This window comes from Branchiostoma belcheri, unplaced genomic scaffold (genome assembly GCF_001625305.1).
Source record: "Branchiostoma belcheri isolate BF01 breed outbred unplaced genomic scaffold, Haploidv18h27 scaffold13, whole genome shotgun sequence".
Classification (NCBI taxonomy): Eukaryota; Metazoa; Chordata; class Leptocardii; order Amphioxiformes; family Branchiostomatidae; genus Branchiostoma; species Branchiostoma belcheri.
This window is the reverse complement of record NW_017802713.1, coordinates 4,389,711-4,412,813: the sequence shown is the minus strand read 5'-3', so window position 1 is coordinate 4,412,813 and position 23,103 is coordinate 4,389,711. Positions and strand designations below refer to the sequence as shown.

Genomic DNA, 23,103 nt, shown 5'->3' with positions numbered 1-23,103 from the left:
CAGTTTTACATCAATGTGGAACGTGAGGTGAGTGTCCAAAAGTGCTGTCCAGCTATACACTGACTGTTGAGATTGAAAGGAGCATAGTTTTGGATGCTTTCTTCATTGGTATTAATAGCCTTTTGGTGTAGTGATTTTTTTTCTTGTATTTTAAATTTGTCAGCTATCAGATGCTTTCTATATCAAAAAGAGAACCTATAGAAAACCTTCCTAAAAGCACCCCACTGAAGCATCCCTTGACAGTGGCGGCCGTCAACGGAAGGAGAGAACTGCATGGCCGTGGGTGAGGGGGGGTCAGGCTGCGGCCACACTGGCCTACTCCTCAATAGGTGGTGCTACAATCAGTCTGTTAGTCTTTTTACTGGAAGGAATTCCTCCAAACAATATGGTTGGGGACAGAAGTTCTATACTATTTTTAAATTTAGCAAGGCTTGAAGAAAACACCTGTTTATGCAGATTTGTGAGTGTTAGATTGGGGCTGTGCAGGAATTTGTGATGTCTACCTGCACCTAACCTGCACAGGTCCATGTACTGGGTATATGCAGGTTAGTGCAGGTAAAATTGGAGCTGTGCAGGAATTTGTGATGTCTACCTGCACCTAACCTGCACTGGTCCATGTACTGGGTATATGCAGGTTAGTGCAGGTAAAATTGGAGCTGTGCAGGAATTTGTGATGTCTACCTGCACCTAACCTGCACTGGTCCATGACAAAACCAACTCCAGACACTACAGAGACATATACCAGCAGTGGTCAAAAGCTGCCTTTCATTCTTCAAAGTAACATCATTGAAGATAGAGAACTTACTGAAGTTAAATAGTGCAACAAGGAACATTTTTCTCCAATATTTTCAGTTTTCTGATAAACTAAAAGTCAAAGAAACTGTAGTCTAGGTAAAACTCATCTGGTGCAAGTATAAATTAGAATGGATTCATTCCTCAACCTAACCAACATTTACCACACCGCAGTTGTCCCTAAGACATCTGGAGTTCCCATTTTGAACTTAAATTCAGCGTCTGGTAGCTCTTGTTTTGACAGTTTGCTGTTATGTTGTTCTGTTCTAGGAATGGAAGTTGGACACCCTGTGTGACTTGTACGAGACCCTCACCATCACCCAAGCTGTCATCTTCTGCAACACGCGGCGGAAAGTGGACTGGCTGACAGAGAAGATGTCCGGCCGGGACTTCACGGTGTCCGCCATGCACGGCGACATGGACCAGCGCGAGCGGGACCTCATCATGCGCGAGTTCCGCTCTGGATCCAGCCGTGTTCTCATCACTACTGACCTGCTGGTGAGTGGACTCAAAAGTCGATCATTACGTTCTAGTTTAGAAGATACATTGTCTCGGGTTGTGAGATGGTGTCCCTGTGAGTCCCAATAGCTCTGTGTGGGAGGGTGGGAGGTGATTTTGACTATTGATTGATTGGGAAATCAAGCCTGAAAGTGGACTCAAAATTGATAGTTTTTTTCCAGGTATAAAGTAGGTATTGTTTTGTGTGGTTTGGTTGTAAGTTTGTACCTCTTGTTGGTCCTAATTGCTCTGGTAGTATAGTGGGTGGGAGATGATTTTACAGCTGATCGACAAGGTACTCAAGCCTGAAAGTGAACCAGCATGTGTCAGGTGGGAGTAAGTGGGCAGTAAGTGGAGAAATTCAGGAAGTGGTGTAATAGTACTAATACCCGATACAATTCCCTCCACCCACAGTTCCAGTACATTGACAAAAACCAAAACTTTTCCTGAAGGTTTGGGAACCTCAAATGTTGTTGTTGAGATGTAGTAATGTTGTGGCATTGGTAGGGTTTACCGTTAGCATTATTTTACTGGATCGTACACTGTATGCCGAGTTGTTGACTCCATGACTTTTTGTCCTTCCAGGCCCGTGGTATCGACGTACAGCAGGTTTCCCTGGTCATTAACTATGACTTGCCAACAAACAGAGAAAACTATATTCACAGGTAAATCAGCATCTGTTTCACACTGACTCATATATTACTATACTACATGCACATGTAAAAATCATGTACTTTAGATGATATGTTATTATGGACAAAAGATATTCTTTGTTTTGTCTAAGGGTATGTTTGATAATGTTGATAAATAAAACAAATCATGTCTGAGTTGTAGACGATAGTTTGATAAATGTCTTTGCTCATGCTGAATAACTGCAGGAAGTTATGATGCTTCCATCATCTTTCGGGTCTGAAAACCGGTGTTGAAAAACTGGGTCCCAACGTTCTGAACTTCCTGCCTTTGTTTCATCTTAAAAATACAACTTACTGACCTTGGAACGTTGACTAAAACCTGCTTTTGTTTCCCGCTCCAGGATTGGACGAGGTGGTCGTTTCGGCCGCAAGGGCGTGGCCATCAACTTTATGACAATGGAGGATTGTCGTTGTCTGAAGGACATTGAGCAGTACTACAATACCCAGGTGGAGGAGATGCCCATGAATGTTGCCGACCTGATCTAGTCGGAGATAGCGTCGGTCGCCGTGCTTTCCTCGCTCGCCATTATTTCCCTCTCGTTCACCCGTCTCACCGCGGTCGAAGCCGATATTGAATATTGCATTGACGGTAGCACAGGAAAGCATTTTGGAGGCATCTCGCTATTAATATTGCGCCATTGATTCTCCCTTGATGATAAATATTTAAAGTTGAGGAGGTCTTGCTGTGGCGTGTACAGCGTGGTACACCCAGCAAGGCTCTGAACATATTGTACAAGAGTCCTGTAAACTTGGACAGCTGTATTGTACTAGCTCTTTAGGTAGTTGGATCACGTTATAGTTATATCTATCAGTGCTGTATTGTCAGTTTATTTTTTTGGGTAGTGGCAATCGTACATTGTATGTACGTATTCTAGATTCAAAGACTACCTGTGACGTTTTTGTCGCCTTTGGAAAGAAGATGGGAGAAATTGTAGACATGGGAGGGATTTCAGCACTGTACTGTGCGGATTGCCACAGGCTTCGAGTATGTAGTGAAAAAGCCAGGTCTGGTAAGGCGTATTTTGATTCTGATTGTAACATGATCAGTGTTTACATGTCACTTTGTATAATTCTGAACCATAGATTCAGTAAAAATTCTTTAGTCTTCACCCGCGTGTGTCTTGGTGCTTATTTGTATGATTTGCTTTTTCAATATTCTTTCTCCAACATACATATGAATGCCCCTGTCACACATTCAGAACCTTTACCCGACCACCAACCAACCAAGATTTGGCTGAAGCTTGGGAGCAGTCTGACCAGATTTGGACCATGCCTACCTTTCGATACAAGTAAACTTTGAGTCAAATTTGATCCCTGAAAACTTACTCCCTGTCAACCAAGGCAGAACCTCCTGTTGAATGTTTTAAACATTTTGTAACAGCCAAACAGTCGCCTCCCAAACACAGCCAACCACAGGTGACCTTGCTCCTGGTTAGGATGAGTTAGGGGTGTCATGTTTAGGTATGGCATTACGTGGAACCGAAGAAAGTTACTTAGTAGTTTAATATAGTCCAGTGGCATAGCTGAAAAATTGTGCACTTTTGCCTAAAAGCGCCAAACTTGGAAGAGATGTAGTGAAATCCTAAGCAAATCTGGATATTATAGTATGTGAGTGAGTATGGAGGCATTTCAATTTCTGCCCAGGAGTGATTTTTCATGGCTTATCTTGCTATATTTGACTAGAAATGTATATTTTTGGTCCCTGTGCCATGAAAGTTGAAGCAATGAGTATGAAATTTGGTACAAACATGCAACTACAATGCAACACTGGATACTAAGTGTTGACTACTCTTTTGTTCTTGAAAAATTCATCTTTTGGTTATTTTTACCAAAAAGGTATAATTTTGGCTCCTACAATGTATGTCATGATAAAGCGTCAATGGTCATCTCTTTTGTTTTCATATCATTATTTTTCACTTCTGACTTAAATTTGAAGTCTGCGGGGAATGTCATCCTTACATTTACTTGCTGTGGTGTGATGATAATTTACGACATTTTACGAACGAGACCATGGAGTTAAGTCAGTAAACATTAACCAGACCACTCTAACCTCCACCGTGACTGGGGAGCGTTTGAGAAGCAACATTAACTCTAGACAATATTTATCAAATATGATCCCATGATTAAAAACGCGCACGGAAGGTAACAGTTCAGTTTAAATATAGCATAGCAAGAAAGTAAAAATCTAGAATATGAAACAGTATACGATGCTGAATTGTGATCGAAGTTGGAAATTTTTATATCTTGAGACGACCCATGGCCCAGAGCATATTGTTTAAATACCTGAGCTGAGATATCGTGGGGCAGTACATAGGTACCAAAACGCGTACCCTCTTGTAACGGAATACAAACTACGATGCCTAAGTTGTGAAGAACGATGCTGATTCTATTGATGACCACGTCTTTGTTTCTTGGGCTTGTTTGCGGGGCTCAGTACGACTATGGCGCGTACGACCACAACAGAGACGCGTTCAGACCGGGCAGGTTTCCCGACGGCTTCATCTGGAGCACGGCCACGGCGTCCTACCAGATCGAGGGCGGCTGGGACGCGGACGGCAAAGGCGAGTCCATCTGGGACAGGTTCTCCCACACACCCGGTAAGGTAGACCGCGGGGACACCGGAGACGTGGCCTGTGACAGCTACAACAAGTACCGAGAAGACGTGCAGCTCATCACGGGCATGGGTCTGCGGTACTACCGCTTCTCTCTCTCGTGGACCCGCATCTTCCCCGATGGCACCTCAACAAGCGGTCCCAACCAAGCTGGGGTTGACTACTACAATAATCTGATCAACGAGCTCGTACGTAACGGCGTAACTCCGATGGTCACGCTTTACCACTGGGACCTTCCACAGAACGTACAAGACACGTACGGAGGGTGGGTGAGCGAGGGCGTCGTTCAACACTATAACGACTACGCGACGTTCGCGTTCCAGACGTTCGGTGACCGGGTGAGGTACTGGCTGACGTTTAACGAGCCCTGGGCGGTGTGTTATGTGGGGTACGGGTTAGGAATGCACGCTCCGGGCATACAGGACGAGCGCAACTCTACTTACCTCTGTGCACACAACATACTGAAGGTACTAAAGTACTTACTTTTCTGGACGCAAACTATTTAGTTTAATTCCACCGTGTTAATTCTTAGCTTTCAATGCAAGAATCAAAGAGCTACTTTTCTTTTTAAGGCAGGCCGGCAGGCACTATTGGCATGGTGATCATTGTTTATCAGATATCCCTCATGCAATGCCTTGTATAATCTTTTATCTGCATATTAGCGTGAAGCAGACATTTAAGTGGGCACGCACTAGTATAATAATGATTATACATCATACTCACTTTATCACACGTTCTCTTTGTCCACAAGCTACTTTTTGAATTTTCTAAAAATCTTTTTGTGGCCGATTTTGTCCATCGACGTCGAAAGGCGCCAAAATATTGTACATGTAATTGTAAACACTTTTTCAAGTAAAGTATACATTTCTAAAAACCGTCAGTCAAAAACCACAATTATTCTATGCATAAATTTGTTTCCTTTGTCAACCATCTCAGATCCATTAAAGGAAACATTGCTCGAAAACACAATAATTCATTCAGTCATTACAGAAAATATGTTACAGAACTTTCAATGGATAGTATGTAATATATTATTTTAATATAGTGTGTGTGTACACTTATTTTACTGTTGTCTTGGGTTATTTCTGTTGATTTGTAGAATAAGGTTTTTTCAAAAAAAATTAAAAGAAGCAACACTTTTTCCTGCGCCAGGCCCATGCAGGTGCGTGGCACACTTACGATAGAAACTTCAGAGCAGACCAGAGTGGACAGGTCAGCATCACGCTCAACTCGGACTGGGCGGAACCCCGGGACCCTGACCGGGCGGCAGACGTCATGGCCGCCGACCGGTTCCTGCAGTTCTACCTGGGCTGGTTCGCAAACCCCATCTACAGCGAGACAGGCGACTATCCCGCGGTCATGAAGGAGACCGTGAGTTGAACGTTGTTTTCTTCCAAATGTCTGTAAAAACATAGACCCAGAGATAGAAGAAGAACTTAATTTTAATTGTTGACACAACAAAAGTACAGCGACTTTCGTAAGGCCCTTAACTAGACATACAGACAGACACGTAGGTACAAAATAATTGTGCTACGTACAAGACTAAAGATGGATTAACTTTTACTACTTGGTCTAATAAGGTCTAAGCATTCTTTGATATATTTACCTATTTGTACACAGTAACAGTACTGTTACTGTGTACAAATAGGTAAATATATCAACGAATGCTAGTAAAGGTTATTGCCTTCTAGAATGAAATTGAATTTATCTTTTGTAACAATGTAACAAATTCCGTTGAGCAAGCAAAAAGGAGGTTGAACGGCTGTGTGCGTATATAATCATGTAGTGGACAATCCCTAATAGAATGTTGTTTTGAAAATACCTGTTATTCTAGATAGGTATTTTGTCACTGTGCAAAAGGTGAATTTGACCAACATCTCAGCCATAATAAGGCAGATTTAGTATCGGACCTTGACAGACCTATGATCTGTTGAAGATTACGTCTAACAACGTTAACAACGCTCGGCGAACATGAGAAAGAACTGAAAGTTACTCAGTAACTGCGTGTAAACATGGGCTGCTTCAATATACATGTAAAACGCACAACGGCACTCACCAGGTCAAATAAACTATTTATTGCGGTTGAAATATACACCTATAGATCTAACGAAATATACGGGTAGATTCGCTGCAACTCGAGCTGTGAATAAATTGTTTGTTTGCTTGTTTGTTTCGCATAACCGATAAACCGACTTTAGGCGTAACACACCAGTTTTGTACACAAAAGCGGAAAATGATCAAGAAAATCGAAATAGATAAATGACACATTTAATTCTTTTAGATTAAAGTTTACCAGACGAGCCAGAAATATGTCTGGGCTCGTCAATGTTCCCGGGGTATAGGTGAGATAAGTTAGGCGGCCCATGGCTGCTGGGTAGCCGGCGGACACAGCACGTAGGGGAGCTACACAGGTTGTTTACCAGGTAAGGCCACGGCAAGTATTTTTTGTGGATGACATCAGGGCGCGCATTAATTTTCGCCTGATTTTGTGTCTTCCGCGTCACCGAGAGGGTTTTTTTCTCCATGTTTCTAATACGTTTGAATTATTTAGAAGAAAAGAATACCCTAGTAACAAAAGTTCTAAATTTTTCAAAATTTTGAAAATGAAAATTTGAATATATTTGAATTCATTTATATATTTCTGAAACATTTTGAAAGTGACTGTACAAAGATGTCTTTATTTAGAATAAATTTGAACTACCCATTTGTTTCTTTCACTATTCGAAATATTTAGAACTATTTCAAACAAATGAAAAATGGTAGATGTGGGTAATTGCCCCCATAAAAGTAGGTGCTAATCCTACTCTTCTGTATTCTTCTGTATATTTTTAGATTTCACTGTTGGACACTGGTGGCTCTTTTGTTGTAAGGCATCAATGCCTGACACCCAGGCAGTCTACCCTGTACTTCACAGGGATGTGTGAATTACTTCCTTCCCATCCCACTGACCTATTTACAAAATGTTAGAAATAATTCGAAATAATGGTAAAAAAATGGTAGAGTGCTGTTAGAAATATTTAGAAACTATTGGAAATGTCATATTCCACATCAGGAATATTTCAAACGTTTTAGAAAACCAGGGAATTATTTAGAATATTGACAAGATGTTCAAAATATTTCCAAATAATGAAATTTCATAGACAAACAATTACAAAGAATTCAAAACATTTCTAAATAATGACAATAACAACCCACTCGGTGACGCGGAATTGACTCTACACATAGCACGATATAGGTGTCATTTCTTGTTAAACAAGCTTAATTGTGAATTAAAGCGAATTTGAAACTGTAGGAATCTTTTTTTTGGCCCGCCTTGTTTTTTTCGCCCTATCGCGTTAGATTTGGAGTCTGTGGCAGATGTCATCTATAAAATTTTACTTGCTGTGGTCTAATAAAGTTTGTGTCACTGGAAGACAGAAGAAAAATGTCCAGACTATGCATGATGACTAATAAACTGGTGGACGTCCCAATCACTAAGTACCTAATACCAACCCAGAAGAGAACAAGAAATAGCTAGCTATACCTTCAAGTACCAGAGTTATCAACCAAGGATTGAGGCGTTCATGAATTCATTCTTTCCTAGAACTATCGCAGAGTGGAACTCGCTGTCACCTAGTACAGTGGTAGAGGCATTGTTAAGTGTAGCCAGCTGCCGCCGCGCCGCGTGCCCGCGAAGCTGGTGTGTTACGCGGAAAGGCGGTTATACTGACTATACATTATATTATATAATATTTCCCGCAGATGCTAGCGAAGAGCCAGGCGGAGGGTCTGCGGGAGTCTCGCCTGCCACAGTTCACACAAGAGGAGGTCAACTTCATCAGAGGAACCTCCGACTTCTTCGGCCTGAACCACTACACCACACGGATCATAGAGGATAACGTGGTCGTCGGCGCGGTATGTGTGTAGAACAGCCTCTAGTGTATTTACTCTGGACTTCCAGTTTAATTCCGGACTAATTCCCATATCTCAGCAACCTTACATCTAGATGGGTTGATATCGTAAACTATAGGTAAAAATGATGTAAGAATTATGAGAACAAGCTTAAGCCAGATTCTGGAGAACTCTGGGAACTGGAGCCAGCCATTGAATCTGTAGAATTCTGGGGACTGGGGAATTCTGCAGAATTGGATTAATCCCCTAGGGGCCCTCGATGGCCACTACATATACTGTATGTCTTCCATCATTTTTACCTATAGTTTACGATATTAGCCCATCTAGATGTAAGGTTGCTGAGATATGGGAATAAGTATGGAATTAAACTGGAAGTCCGCGGATGTTTGAAATCCCTGATTTCTAATATTGAAAAAAAAACCTTCTAACATCGCAAAGCCATGTGTGAACTTCGCATTAGTACTAGAATCCGGCAGGCTGAAAACGAGATACATTTACTCGACTGAACATTATATGAAGATGAACGCCAAGCGCGTTTCGAAACTTCACAATTACACAAGATATGTAAGAAAATGTCAAAGCAGGACACTTTTAAAATGCCATGTAGGAATTAATGTATAGTGGACATATTATGTATTTTTGTCTCCAAATGTTTCAGAAAGAGGGAAGAAACGGCGACTAACAGTAGATGATTAGTATATTGTATTGTTGTATAGACTTTTAGCACTTAGCATTAGAGTGTAGCGGGTCAGTATTCAATACTACTCCATGTTTTATATCCTCTAGACTACTTTTGGCCACAGTAAAACATTGAACTTTATTCCAACTCACAGTTTACAGAGAGATAAAATTTTCAGCGACCACTGTCGCCTTCATCAGGATAATAAATGACCAATCACTTCACAACGTGATCTCTCGTGATCACCGATTAACTCTCGCGAGATCACGTTGTGAAGTGATTGGTCATTAAGGTAGCAGAACACAGTTTTTCGCCTATGGGGATTTCTATAGTTAAGTGACGGGAAAGTGACTGACATCGACTCGGATAAAAATACAGTAGGGTACCATAGAAAAGCACGAGAAACAAATATGTTCAAATATAGGGTACGATGTACAAAATAACAAAAAAGTACAACAAGGAAAATCGTAGATTTTGTACCTCCGGGTATTGTAATGTATGTTGCAGAATGTTGGGTGCATGTTGGGACTGTTCTTTAAATTAGTGAATGGTATCTGTGTGTGTGTGTGTTCACGCGAATACCAATTTTTCGTAAAGTTTCGAAATGTTTGTAATTGGCTAAATGATCTGTGAAATCACTAATCCCCCTAGCCGACTGGAGCCCAAAAATAGAAAGGACAGGGGGCATCCCGTGGCGAATCTGGCTGCCCGACCCTCAGCGACCAGCGATAATGTAAACAAACACCTACACAAACGGCCGCGTGAGAAATCAACTCCATTGCGCGGAACCTGCTCTCGAAAATTTATCAAGCCGCTACACTTCCCCCCGCGGCTGCCATCCCTCCCCACTTATCCCACACTAGTTCAAATCGCGTCAAAAAAACCCACATCAAAACATGCACAGAAGCGTGTTCATATCTTTCATGTTACGGTTAAAACTTAGAACCTCATTTTGAGCGAACGTTACAAACACGAGACAAAATAATATTTTCGAAAACAAATCGCAATCAGCAAGGTTTCATTCCTGTTTCATTCATCAAAAGTTCTTGTCGATTGTAAAATGATCACTCATCTGTTGTCTCCTCTAGTGTGTCATTTGTAGCGTAATCACGGCGTGCCAAAAAAATCAGTCAAAACTATGAAAATTCCGGGATAAAAAACTTGGCAAAAACGTGTTCTCCACATCGCTGTACAGAACCATTTTGATATGTAAATAGCAGCGCGCGATCTACACTTTCATTGGTTCACCTCACATGACCTGCGTTTCGATTGGATAAGCGATATCGCGCCGGCAGAGTGACAGAATTTCTTTATCAGCGAAGAGGCACATTTTCGCTGCTTTCTACGTTTTTTCTACGACTACTAAGCAACATCCTATCAAAAAAAGGGTGATTAGACTCTAAAAGAATTTTCGGGACAATTTCTATGCGCCCTTTTTGATGTTCGAGCCAGATAAAAATAACCCGCGGTACCCGAAAGTCAGCGTACCGAGCTGGATTTCCATGGGTCCCGTCTACCCCAACGCGAGATACAACTGCGATAATATTTTTCCTCGATACCTGACACCCCTCTCACCAGATGTGGACGACGCCTGCGACACTTAATACACGCCGAAAATCAGAAGACAGAACCACTTTCACACACAAGGGGTGTCCATACGCTCTCAAAACGCATCATTTTGACGCACTAAAACACACATACTAAAAAACCAAAACAACGTGCACCATCTACAGCCCAACAGCAAAACGTATACCAAGTCCCAGACATATCCGTCCACCCAAACGCGAGAAACGGCTGCGAACGCAATTTTCGTCTTCCCTCACAAAACCTCCGCGCTCGGGATATACATCCCTACCCGGAGGTAAAAAGTTATCGTTTTTTTGACATTATGCCGACCTCTTTTAAATGGCCTCCTGCGGAGCGCACCGGAACTGCAGCCGACTCACCATGGCAGGCAGCGAAAAGGTCACGCGCATTTATACGCCGATCGAGCAGCCTTCCTAATCTCAATTATGCGATATCAAAGCCGACATATTATGGTACCATACGGTAACTTGTATGTCCCGGTGTCATCCACGTTAGGCTGTGTACAAGCGGTGCAAGCTGTTTGTCGCACACATTTCTTATCCCTACGTCATCGTCTCCGGGGGTCGCGGAGGAATACTGTGTTCTGCTACCTTAATTATCCTGATGAAGTAAGTAAGCCTTTATTTAAACTCGAAAGCTTGTTCGGTTACAAATGACCGCTTTTCAACAAGGTCGAGGGTGAGGGCGGGGTCACGGATTACAAATCAAACCAAAATATAATACAAAATCAAAACAAAGTGCAAATCAAAATATAATACAAAAATAAATAGTAAATCATCAGTCCGTTATCAGTCCAAGTTCCTTATCATACTTCTAAATGTTCCCAATGACTGGGCTGCTCGTACATGTGGTAGCAAGGAGTTCCACACAGTCGCCCCCGAGTACCTCAGTGACCGCCTGTACACTTCCAGTTGGGGCCTCGGTATGATGAGGTTGTCCAAAGTGCTCTGTCTGGTGGATCTGGAGGTTTCATCTCTATACCGGATGAACACCCCTCGCATATATGGTGGTAAAGAATTGTCCAAGGTCCTACCTATACACTATGGCTTTATGTTGACGATGTAGACTTCTCACGGACTTCCATCCCAGACGAGAGAGGACTTCCCGTGATGGTGAAGGTAACAGTGGTCGCTGAAAATTTGATCTCTCTGTAAACTGTGTGTTGGAATGAAGTTCAATGTTTTACTATGATTACTACCAACACAGATGGACTTTCATGATACCTTTGGTCACATATGCATTTAGTCTATATATATATATATATATATATATATATATATATATATATATATATAGATATATATATAGCTACCTGGGCAGGAATATGCAATGAAGATTCATACTATATTGTATATGTTCTGCTGTAGGCACCAGGGTACACGAACGACAGGGACGTGGCACAGTACACGGCACCTGAGTGGACCAGAGCTCAGTCTCAGTGGCTGTATGAAGTTCCCTGGGGACTCCGCAGGCTACTCAACTTTATCAAGGTAGAGTCATAATCTCTGTACATGTCATAAGGCCACAGCAAGTAAAGTTTATGGATGATATCCTCCAAATCGAATGCGATAGGGCGAAAAAAGCAAGGCGGGCCAAAAAAAGAGAGTCCTACATTTTCAAATTTTGACATCATAAACCTTGTTGAACAAGAAATGATACCTACATTGTGCTAAGTTTACTGCCAACTAGTATTATAACATCCATTATTTATTGTTACTGAAACAGCTTTGAAAGATAAACGTTTTCAATCATTGTACAAATAGTTTTGATTCAGTGGGAACGTCACATATACACAACCAACATCACATATAAAAGGAATGAAATACATCACTGCATCAAAGAAAAAGACAAAACATTAAATCAGAGCCCTGTCTTGTCTCCTCTCTTTCTTGTCTCCTCTCTTGTCTCCTCTTTTTATTTATATGCAATCCACCTTCCAGCATGGCAACAGACATCTTTGCCCATTTTCGGCATGTTGACCACTGTCAGAGAGCAACAAAATTCTTTTTTTTTCTAAAATCAGGCGAAAGTTAATGCGCGTCATATATAAAAATTACTTGCTGTGGCCTAATTTATCAAAGCGCTAAACTTTGGCATCAGTTGAGTAACCTGATATCATTCCCATGGGCCATGGCCATATCGCAATGAAGGGATGCATGTCGGAAAATGCAGAAACCAATCCGTGCCTGAAATTTGCCAAAATTACGGAAAAAATCTCTTCTCATTAATCTCTAAAATGTTGGTTGAAACATTTCTAGCTGAACTATGGTGATCCCGAGGTGCTGGTGACTGAGAACGGGCGGTCTGACGGGGATGTCACGCCCCCTGTCATGCAGGACAGGAACCGCATCTGTTACTACATAACCTACATCGACGAGGTTTTGAAGGGTAAGTACTGATATATGTTTGGTGTTCATCACTGGATATAATGTGCTTTGTTGTCGGAAATTCATTGGACTAATATATAATGTAGAGGTGTTAAGGCCATACGTATATACCGATTTTTTTCGGATTCACCCGCTTCATGTTTTTCTGAAATTCGGGTTCTGAATCAACGCCAAAATGCTCATATTTCTGTCCAAACGGTTAACGAACGCCCCATCACGCGGCCTTTCAAGTTGTTACAGTTTATCCATCTATCAATACATTGTTAAAGAGTTCAAGCTTGTTCTAACACAAGGACATAATTCAGCGTAAATTTTCGGTCGAACTCGTCAACTTTCGTCAGATAAACGATGCAGCATGGGGTTAGAACTTCTAACTCCATGGTGGCCAGGAGTTCTACTCTACGACAGTCCTTGGGAAATACGATTTTTTTTAATAATTGGACACCTTAATTTTTAGTTGATTTTTGAAGGCATTGGTGTGGCCTAACGCCCATATGTACATGTATGCAGCTATCTCCGAGGACGGAGTAAAGGTGCGAGCCTACACCGCCTGGTCCCTGATGGACAACTTCGAGTGGGCCCGAGGGTACACAGAACGCTTCGGGCTGCACTACGTCGACTTCAACGACCCCAACAGACCCCGAACAGCCAAACAGTCCGCAGGTGTCTACAGGGACATCGTCGCTAACAACGGCTTCCCTGAGGGAGCAGACGTCACCAGGCTGGCGGGGAACATGTGGCGTGGGTGCCGAGGGGCGGCGGTCACCACGTCCGCTAACATCGCACTATTAGTTCTGTCATTCATCATGGCTGGAATATATGGCCTTATCAAAATGTAGCTGTGCGGTGGCCTCAGGATTTGTGGCAAGCCTAATAGTATATTATATGCCCATTTAAAGGCCCATTATGTAACTTTTTGACAATACAAAAAGTACATTTTCCAGGGTTTTTTTTTTGCATAGTAAGTTGACTTTACCCTTTAGTATATTCCAGAGCGATATTCAGCAATAGAAAATGCAACATCTTTGCTCCATACAAGCTTGGTAGAAAACTGAAAAATCTTCTATTCAAAGCTCTGGCCACACCGTACATATGGTTGACCACTGCCAGTGGTGTGGCCTACCTCCCAGTGGGGTGTCTGTTGACAGTAAAGTTACATAATGGGCCTTTAAGGGCAATTTTAGGAATTGCACATTTATTTCTGTAATGTCCGCGGGTGTCTATACTCTATAGCTAGTTAAGTTATGGTGTCCCCGCCAAACGGTTCTTGAGTTATTCTCCTTAAACGATACAACACAATTTCTGCATCTTCAAAACAAGTTGCTGGGGGGGGGGTCACTTCTGCTCAAGCACAATGGATATTTACCATTTAAAATTTCTGCCCAAATCACGAGAATTTGCGACTAGAAGTTTTATTGCAATACCATAGCACGTCGCTAGGGAGCCAAGTATACCATTTTCACTGATCAACAACACATACAACTTCGACTTGTCGAAGATCAGAGTCAACTAGTGGCACCTGGTATGGCTATATCATTCTTAGTAAATACAAGTACCCATTGCATTCTGTTCCAATTTGTAAAACATAGAAGTAATGTCCAGATAATCCTGAACCTTTATAGTAGATATAGAAGTTAAAAGGCATTATGCCATGAACAATTTTATGCCTAAAATTGCCAATAAAAATTACATAATACTATTGCACCTAATTAAAACAGCTAATTTTCAAATAGGCTAATGTTGTGATCAAGCAATGGAATCAACAATTAAGTACAAATAATACATTAAGACTGGGTGAAAAATAGATAATTATAATGATTGGGAAAATCGTTTTTCTTAGAGTGGAGTTGACAATGTTTATAACGCGTTATCAAGAAAAGTCATATTTACAGCAAAATATATTTTTGTGCCCCCAATAAATGTTGACATGACTGTCCATTCAGTATTTTGTACATGGTATATCTGTATGTAACAGAAATTACGTGTCTTCATGTTGTTTTGAGTTATGCCGGATTGCATGGTGTTTTTGTTTGTTTTTGTCCGAGGAAATTTCCGTAGTACAGTATAAAAAGGCTCATTATTAGGACTATAAACCTATGGATTCATCGACAAAAACAGGTTCTAAAGCATATAATGATGGCTGCCTTAAGCTAAGGTCCCAATTGGGAAAAGGGGCCCTGGCGGGTAGTTCCCGGGCTGTTATTTACTACTTTCGGGCGGGACCCCGACGTGGCCCCGCGGGGCACCCTGCGGCTACCGGGCTATTTTTTGGCCCGTCGGGGCCCCGATAAGAATTTAATTCTGAGTTAAATTCTACCCGGGCCCCGCTGACAAAGAGACGCCGTGACCTCATCGTGAGAACACCGAGAGGTACCCCTCCGGTTGCCGGCATTCCACCGGGACACATTTCTTACGTCACAGACCAGATGAACAGAATAAAGGTGTGTACTTCGTAAACCCGGGTAAAATGTGTGACCTCACAGATCAAATGATCACAACAAATACGTGAATTCTGCATTACGTATAGGTCAATACAAGACATCGTCAGAGAATCTGCTGGGTACCTGCCGGGTGCCTGCCGGATACCGACCAAAGAGGGTGACAAAATTTCTAACAAAATGCTACTGAAGGAAATTTTTAATTGTGACCACGACAGCCGATGCCAGCTCGACTCCTGAACCCGGCCGGGGCCGGCCGGGGCTACATCCCCGACGGGCACCGGCGTAATTGGGACCTTAGCTTTATGAGTGTAGCCATTTTGAGTAGAAATTGGTGAAATAGACAGAGAACATGCCAGGGTATATCACATACAAACAATACAATTTTAAGCTTTTAAGTTCAGAGACAGTTTCAGCTTGTAGCAAACATGATATTTCGATGTCATTTTATCAACCATGATCGAGATAAATTTCTTAGGTAACGTTTCTTACAACACCTCAGTGGAAATGCTTGGTTACCATGGCATGCAAGTATTATTATTTGGATTGACGTCAACAAAAGAAGAGACTTCAACGATGGTAGAAACTCTTTATATAAGGCCACAGCAAGTAAATTTTATGGATGACATCCTCCGCAGACTCCAAATCTAATGCGAGCGGCCGAAGAAAAAACAAGACGGGCCGAAAAAAACAAGGTTCCTACATTTTTAAATTTTGACTCAATCATTGTACAAATAGTTTTTATTCAGTGGGAACATAACATATACACAGTCAGCATCACATATCACTGCATCAAAGTAAGAAACAAAACATTAAATCAGAGCCTTGTCTTGTCTCCTCTCTTCATAGTTATTTGCCATTCACCTTCCGGCATGGCAGCAGACATCTTTGCCCATTTTTGGCATGTTGACCACTGTCAGAAGGCAACAAAATTTCTTGTTTTTTATTTTTCAGGCGATAAATTAATGCGCGTACTAATGTCATCCATAAAAATTACTTGCTGTGGCCTAAGCATCTGAAAAGAAATTTGTTTCGAAACTGCTTTCCTGAGGGACGAGAAACAAGCGAAAATTGAGTGCCTGGTTCACGCACAATGGATCAAAATTAAGCTGGTGTGCAGAATTGAAGGGTATACAAATACAGCTACAGATACAGAATGGGTATTACCCTTGCATTATATGAGAGATACGATGTATTTTTAATTTCTTTAGTATCATTTGAAGTGGCGTATGATTGGGTTCCGGTGTTCGGGCGTCATTTCACACTTATATACAAGTAGTCATGACAACGTGAATGAAAAGGAACATTTATAAAAAAAATAATAACTGGAGACATTGTATTCATAAGTTCAACATACAGACCACGACTGCCACTAGTCTCTGATATTTGCTGGTTCTAGCTGCCCCATGTCGAGTGCAGAAAGCCTCTCTAAGTACATGTATAAATACAGCTCCTGCAAAAGGTGCTGATTACCCTCCACTTTGAACCGACAGCAGCCGAGTTTTAAGGTTGGTAAAACATTTTCTTTTAATCTTTTTGAACACAAATATATTACTCTCTAAGCAGAGACTTCGGCTGATTTTGAATGTGTTTTAAGCGTTCGTTTTTGTACTCGTATCTTTTTTACGCCATCCTTACTCTCCAAGAAGAGATTTCGGCTTTGGCTACTTATCAGGCTTTTTTTGTAATAATATTTTTTACTCAACTATAATCTCCAAGCAGAGGTTTGGGCTTCGGTTAATTTTTGACTTGTTTTAGGCTGCTTTTTAAAGTTTTTGTTTCGCAGGCGACAGCCGCTTTTCTGGGGGAGAAATCCAACCCGCGGCCATAATTTCTTCCAAGTCATCAACCAAACCTAATGTTGCGGTACATTTTTCGTGAAACATAGTAAGTGTAGTGGGCAAGTGAAGAAAGCAATGATGATGTCCGTGATTTGTCTCATCTTTAGTCGTAAAGAGCGGCAACAGCATTTTGTACATTTGAATTAGAAGGAGTGATTTCTGGTTGGCGCTAAAACAGCCCACACGAGGCGTACTCAGTTTGTGGTACCACCACAAAATCCAGAATGTAAACAAACATGTGTGACAGCTAGTGTTTCCAGCTTTTTAACACAGTCGTAACGGCCGGGTGTCATATTTTGGCACCTCTACTTCCTTAATGACATTCACTTTTAATAAAGTAGGATTGATTCAAATTACTTTGTAAAGAAATGACCACGAAATTGACATTTTGCATCGTCCTAATGTTATATAATGAAGTTTTATATTTTATCCTTTTATCTCTTTGTATACAGATAATAGCAGTATCAGTATGAAGACGGGGACAGACGTCTCAATGGAGATAAGTGGATGGATCTACGTCGTCGTTATCATCCTGGGAAGTATGTGTCTGTAATTATCTTCGCCTAGAAGGTTATGTTTTCGATGCAGAGTGTGTGTGTGTGTGTGTGTGTGTGTGTGTGTGTGCGCGCGCGCGCGCGCGTTCGTTTGGGTGCGTGCGCGTGTGTGTTTGTGAGTGCATAATGTTAAATTTTTGAAAATACAGTTCTCAAGATACAGCCTAAGATACAATGCAAATGGACTGAAGCCGTTCATATGAACGTTTCATGTAATATAACCGTTGACCATATATACATGTATGTAGAATTATAATAGACTCATAGCAACTAGTAACTTTATTATTTGCCATACATTTTACCCGTGACAATCGTTGTGCAATAAACTTTGACTTGACTATGTGAACTATGTAATAATACGAAGTAGCAATGAAATTTTAAGGAGAATAATCTGGACCCACAAGAGCTAATGATATGGTATGCCATCTTCGATGTGCACCAATGACGTCATCAAATTATCATAAATTATGATGTTCATTGCCTACAGTCATTATCGCGGCGACTCTGATTGGCTGTCTCCTCACCATCCTCGTCATCTGGACACGCCCAGTCCTGCAGAAGCTGGTCAACGCCCCTCTGGTCAGCCTCAGCTGTGCAGACATCATCTCTTCTAGCTTCGGCGCCCCTCTCTTGATCCATGCTTTCCTGCATCCCGGCTGGGAACCGCCAGGGGCGCTGTGCTGGCTTCAGGCCTATGCCACTGTAGTCCTATGGGGGGTATCAAGCTGTCACATGGCGTGTATCGCAGTACAGCGGTACTTCATGGTCTGTACTAGCAGCACACTTCTGAAGTCTAAACGTGTGCTGTTTTCCATGCTCTCCCTCACATGGCTGATTCCTTTCCTTTCAGCTTTGCCTATACACATTGTTGAAGAAGTAAAGGTGAACCCAAAGCTGAAACGCTGCGGGATGGGAGCGTCTACTAATCAATGGGGAAAGATGCTGCCAACCGTGGTTTCTTTCATGGCCCCGTTCATAGTCACCATAATCTCGTACGCGCTCATTCTGTACCACGTGAGGATGAGTAAGAAGCGAGTAGGCGCTCACGCAAACACTTTGGCCGCAAGCTTTAATCGTACCAGAGACGGAGCAGGTCCTTTCGTAGGGACTGCATCCACCAAAACCATGACATATTCAACCAGAAACATGGAAGACAGTGTTTCGATGGGGGATCAGAGTTCCGTGTTTGGTGATGAGGATAAGAAGTGTAGTGATCTAGAGGAACCCAAGGGCATCCGCTCATTGACAGATCAGGCAGGTACAAGTGAACACAGTCATGGGGAAACCCCACCATCATGTGATGAAGAAGAGCGGAGGGAGGGGGGCGCTTGCAATAAGCTAGTTTCTTCAACCAAGGACGGCCCGTCTGTGTCAGGTACGGCTGAGGGACAGAATCGTGTCGGTCAGGGCAGCAGTCCTCAAAACAGCGCCGCCGAAAGGCAGATCACCAGAATGATGATGATACTGTTCGCTGTGTACACAGTCTGCAGCATGCCCTTGATAGTGATGGTGATATTTTCCAGCCGAGTCCCACCCGAAGCTTTTACTGTAGGTCAGGTACTCATGGCTCTGAACGGCGCGCTGAACCCGATTATATACGGCCTCATGAACAGGAATATCCGCCAGGGGTATAAACATATCAGGGACAGCATGCTGAACAGCATAGTCTAATAAATGAGTCCGCCCCTGGGGCGTCGCCAATAACTAAACTACTAGTAACAAAAAAATCTGAGATTTCAGACTTCCGGGAAGTGGTGATCAAATAACATATTTGTTGTTGTGATGGAAACTTACAGAAAAATGATCAAAACTAGAGTGCCGCGATCTCATACCTTCGCCAAATGATGGTAAATTATACCGCTGAAGAATTATAAACGTCTCTCGATGATTATGCAAATAACCAAATTCCAACTTAATTCCAAATGCAAATTAGGTCTTCATTTACATAATCACTATTTACCGATGTTTCTCTAGTTCCTAATTACATTTGTCACAGGTTTTGAATAGTTCTATCATGGAACGCAGCAGATTTATAGAATTTTCTCAATAATTTGGAAATTAGATCCTGATGGGCATAGTTGAGTTGTAATCTAATTATGTCAAGCTACCTTCAAACCAAAATCACTACGCGATCTATCAACCTATTCTTGAGTTACCCTCCCCCAAATATTAACGAAAGTAACTCCCTGCAGTTCCAGAACAAACGGGTAGATCCAAACTCACTTCTTCCCGATCGATTACACTTGAAGCTACCATCCAAAATGTGTGACCCTAGCATGTCCAGATCATCAGATATCAAAAACCGGAAGTTCCGTTGTAGTACCATAACAAGCCGCAAGGGGACAAAACATATATCATTTTGAGGTGTCCTCAAGACCTACCCATCTACCAAAAATCAAGATAATCCATCAAAAGTCCTTAAGTTATTGTTACACACAGTGGCATACACATACAAATACAAATACACAAATACACACACACACACACACACACACACACACACACACAACACGCGCACACACACACACACACACACACACACACACACAAATACACAAACACGAACGCTAAAACGTAACCTTCTGTGTGAAGGTAATAAAATTTATTGGCACTATGATCCACCGGCCCAGTAACCCCAGTACCGCCGGCCCAAGGAAGCTAATTTCATACATGACGTCCTTGCCCGGGAATACCATATACGGTAATGAGGGTTTGGCCTAAGCTGGCTTCAGGGACCATGGTGACTGACAACCTGTGTCCTCCAGAGTCACCCCTATTAGGTCACCCTGCGCGCACGTGTATCCCGTTACTTGAGAGACGAGACGAACTCAAGTTGACCTCACTACACAGAGTAATGGCAACATTTCCATTTGGGGAGGACTTTTGGGGGGAAAAAGAGTTTGGCAAGATTTTAAGGCGAGCTAGGAGAAAGCCACCCAAACTATACAATGTGGAAGATGTAGTTGCCGAGGAGAAACGAAGAGGCGAAACTTGGGTAGGTTTCACTCTATGTTGTTTACTAATTGGAGTATTCCTGATACAAGAATCTCTGAAAACATCTTTAAAAATACAAACCTCATATACTGAGGGAGTGATAAACTACACTAGTATAGTGGTATGTTTTTGATTCTAATTTAGTTGTTTGTGGGCACAATGTGGGATAGGAGCATGTCAGTCATCTTTATCCAGAGTATATAGAGTTAGTACCCTGTATGTAGTAATCTATATATATTCTTATAGCTTCACCATCTTATGACAAGTAAGAAATATGTACTGGTAGCCGTAAAACATATACTTCAAGTTGACCCGGTAAATTTGCAGCTTTATGCATTTCTAATTTAGTGTCACCTTAATAAAGAAATCTTTGCCATATCTGACTGACACATGATCAACCATTGTAATTACAAGGAACTTTCACTATACATTGTACATAATAATGTTTCTTTCAATTTACAGGTGAAGGTGAAATGGGCAGGGAGTTGGCCTGGCCAGCAGCACTCCTGGGTCCCCCTCCAGGAGAACCCAGAGTTGGAGGCCTACCTGCATCACTACAGGGAGGCCACTGCTCTGGGCAGGGGGGGAACTCAGGAGGACTCAAGTACAATTCAGTACTTGAAAACTGCCATCCTCACTGCCCTAGGGGAGGGCAGTCACAAGGCTGGACAATATAACACCAAGGCCAGCCTGACCATCCCCTTCCCACGTACAGAGTTCGACAAGGTACATACTAAGAACACATGTTTACATCACTGATATTGTTGAAATATTATCTGACATAACAAGAATGATACACTACTACAATTCTCATAATATTGCATTTTACTTTTTCAGCATTTTCGTTCGCTGAACATTATTGGTTGGGTGGCAGGTCCCTCAGGACAGCCAGAGACATTCTCTTGCCACCCAACTGAGCTCATCGCAGTGCTTGGCAGAGGATGGCACCGGAAACCGCTCAAGTCATCCTCTCTCATCTTGGTGACAGAGGTCCGTGTCACCTGGGGCTACAGGCCTGTGGTCAGATATGACCATTCTGAATGCCCCAGGTGCACACACAAGCGCGCAGAGAGACTTCGGCCATCACAGTGCTGCCCAAAGGTATAGCTTGCTATTTACAACAGAAACAATACTAGAAGAAAATATCTATTGTAAAGCACTGTTGCTTTTTTGCACAAATGCAAGAACAAACACTAAATTGCAAGTCAATCCATCAAATTGCATTTTTCTACACATATTTACAGGAGACGCAGCATCTGGACGAAGGATGGCTGACCCTTTCTCTGAGAAGGGAAGTTGTGAACACAATCCACCCAAAAAGGTACGAGCTATGTCTCTATGTACAGGTAAGCACAACAGTTTAGAGGAGAGGAGATCACAGTCATAAATGAATACTAGAGTGAAACATTGAAAATACACATATATCACACACACACACATGCATATATATATATATATAGCACAACATTAGGCTCTTTTTTACAATATAGAGAATATAAAGAAGCATTATGCATCCTCGTCATCATCCTCCTCGAAAAATTTCCTCCTCTTCATATCCATCCTCCCTTTCCTGTACAATTTCCTCCTCCTCTGTCTGCTGATCATCTTGCCCCTCTGTCTGCTGATCATCTGTCAAAAAAGTTGAAATTTAGTTGTTGTTATTTTACTTCGTATAGAGTATTACAATCTTACTTCATACGGATTTCTCAGTGAAATTTACAGCACAGAGCTAGAAGCCAGTATAGATGGGTCAAGTAAACAAGGTTTGATGGAACAGAACTAGAATAGATGAAGGCTGAAACAAAGTGTGGCTGCTATATTACAATCATATGAGCTTTGGTACAGTTTCAATTATATACTATATCTGACAAACCTTGCAAGTTTGCTCTTCTTTGTGCTGAATTGGGTCCCATCATGGCCTTCTTTCTGTCTAAGTTGTTCAGGACAGCAAACAGGTCCCGGTTTTCATATTCCATGACCTGTACAGATTAAGATTGAGATATATTATGGTGTGTGTTTGTTTATGTTTCATGTTCAGTGGAAGGTGATGAAAGAAAAGGCAACGCAGACATCAGCATACCTGCACTGTCCATTTGCTGCCTCTACCGCTCCTCTGGCTGCCATGATGGAAACGCCTA

The 23,103-nt window shown here is 42.0% G+C and overlaps 4 protein-coding genes across 5 annotated transcripts in view; all 4 read left to right on the top strand.

Annotated features, from left to right (window-relative positions):
- The window catches only part of LOC109463780 (eukaryotic initiation factor 4A-I-like), an 11,570-nt gene extending 8,486 nt beyond the window's left edge, over nucleotides 1-3,084 (top strand). Inside the window, exons 10-12 of one of the 2 annotated variants that reach the window (XM_019760638.1) lie at nucleotides 1,063-1,290; nucleotides 1,876-1,955; nucleotides 2,324-3,084. In XM_019760638.1, coding sequence (XP_019616197.1) covers nucleotides 1,063-1,290; nucleotides 1,876-1,955; nucleotides 2,324-2,468 — 453 coding nt within the window. In that variant the 3' untranslated portion in view covers nucleotides 2,469-3,084. The remainder of the gene's footprint in view (nucleotides 1-1,062; nucleotides 1,291-1,875; nucleotides 1,956-2,323) is intronic. The other variant, XM_019760639.1, reaches the window with a different exon arrangement.
- A 1,244-nt stretch (nucleotides 3,085-4,328) lies between these two features.
- On the top strand, nucleotides 4,329-14,738 carry LOC109463781 (cytosolic beta-glucosidase-like). The gene is made up of 6 exons (XM_019760640.1): nucleotides 4,329-5,061; nucleotides 5,747-5,965; nucleotides 8,336-8,488; nucleotides 12,119-12,241; nucleotides 13,010-13,139; nucleotides 13,649-14,738. Exons 1-6 carry the CDS (start codon nucleotides 4,360-4,362, stop codon nucleotides 13,975-13,977), a joined length of 1,656 nt encoding a protein of 551 aa, XP_019616199.1. The 5' UTR covers nucleotides 4,329-4,359; the 3' UTR covers nucleotides 13,978-14,738.
- A 3,172-nt stretch (nucleotides 14,739-17,910) lies between these two features.
- LOC109463747 (melatonin receptor type 1B-B-like) lies at nucleotides 17,911-19,642 on the top strand. Its single transcript, XM_019760594.1, has 3 exons — nucleotides 17,911-17,956; nucleotides 18,459-19,018; nucleotides 19,379-19,642. Exons 1-3 carry the CDS (start codon nucleotides 17,911-17,913, stop codon nucleotides 19,640-19,642), a joined length of 870 nt encoding a protein of 289 aa, XP_019616153.1.
- Nucleotides 19,643-20,620: 978 nt separating this feature from the next.
- On the top strand, nucleotides 20,621-22,181 carry LOC109463812. The gene is made up of 3 exons (XM_019760680.1): nucleotides 20,621-20,966; nucleotides 21,428-21,691; nucleotides 21,803-22,181. Exons 1-3 carry the CDS (start codon nucleotides 20,676-20,678, stop codon nucleotides 22,070-22,072), a joined length of 825 nt encoding a protein of 274 aa, XP_019616239.1. The 5' UTR covers nucleotides 20,621-20,675; the 3' UTR covers nucleotides 22,073-22,181.
- Nucleotides 22,182-23,103: the final 922 nt, after the last annotated feature.

Bases quoted from the DNA above. Each gene is read 5' to 3' on its own strand.
- LOC109463781 (XM_019760640.1), top strand. From the start codon at position 4,360: ATGCTGATTCTATTGATGACCACGTCTTTGTTTCTTGGGCTTGTTTGC. The intron at 5,966-8,335 runs GTGAGTTGAACG...TATTTCCCGCAG, and splicing joins CCGCGGTCATGAAGGAGACC to ATGCTAGCGAAGAGCCAGGC. The intron at 13,140-13,648 runs GTAAGTACTGAT...ACATGTATGCAG, and splicing joins CATCGACGAGGTTTTGAAGG to CTATCTCCGAGGACGGAGTA.
- LOC109463747 (XM_019760594.1), top strand. From the start codon at position 17,911: ATGGAGATAAGTGGATGGATCTACGTCGTCGTTATCATCCTGGGAA. The intron at 17,957-18,458 runs GTATGTGTCTGT...CATTGCCTACAG, and splicing joins CGTCGTTATCATCCTGGGAA to TCATTATCGCGGCGACTCTG. The intron at 19,019-19,378 runs GCAAACACTTTG...CGTGTCGGTCAG, and splicing joins AGAAGCGAGTAGGCGCTCAC to GGCAGCAGTCCTCAAAACAG.
- LOC109463812 (XM_019760680.1), top strand. From the start codon at position 20,676: ATGAGGGTTTGGCCTAAGCTGGCTTCAGGGACCATGGTGACTGACAAC. The intron at 20,967-21,427 runs GTAGGTTTCACT...TTCAATTTACAG, and splicing joins AACGAAGAGGCGAAACTTGG to GTGAAGGTGAAATGGGCAGG. The intron at 21,692-21,802 runs GTACATACTAAG...TTACTTTTTCAG, and splicing joins CACGTACAGAGTTCGACAAG to CATTTTCGTTCGCTGAACAT.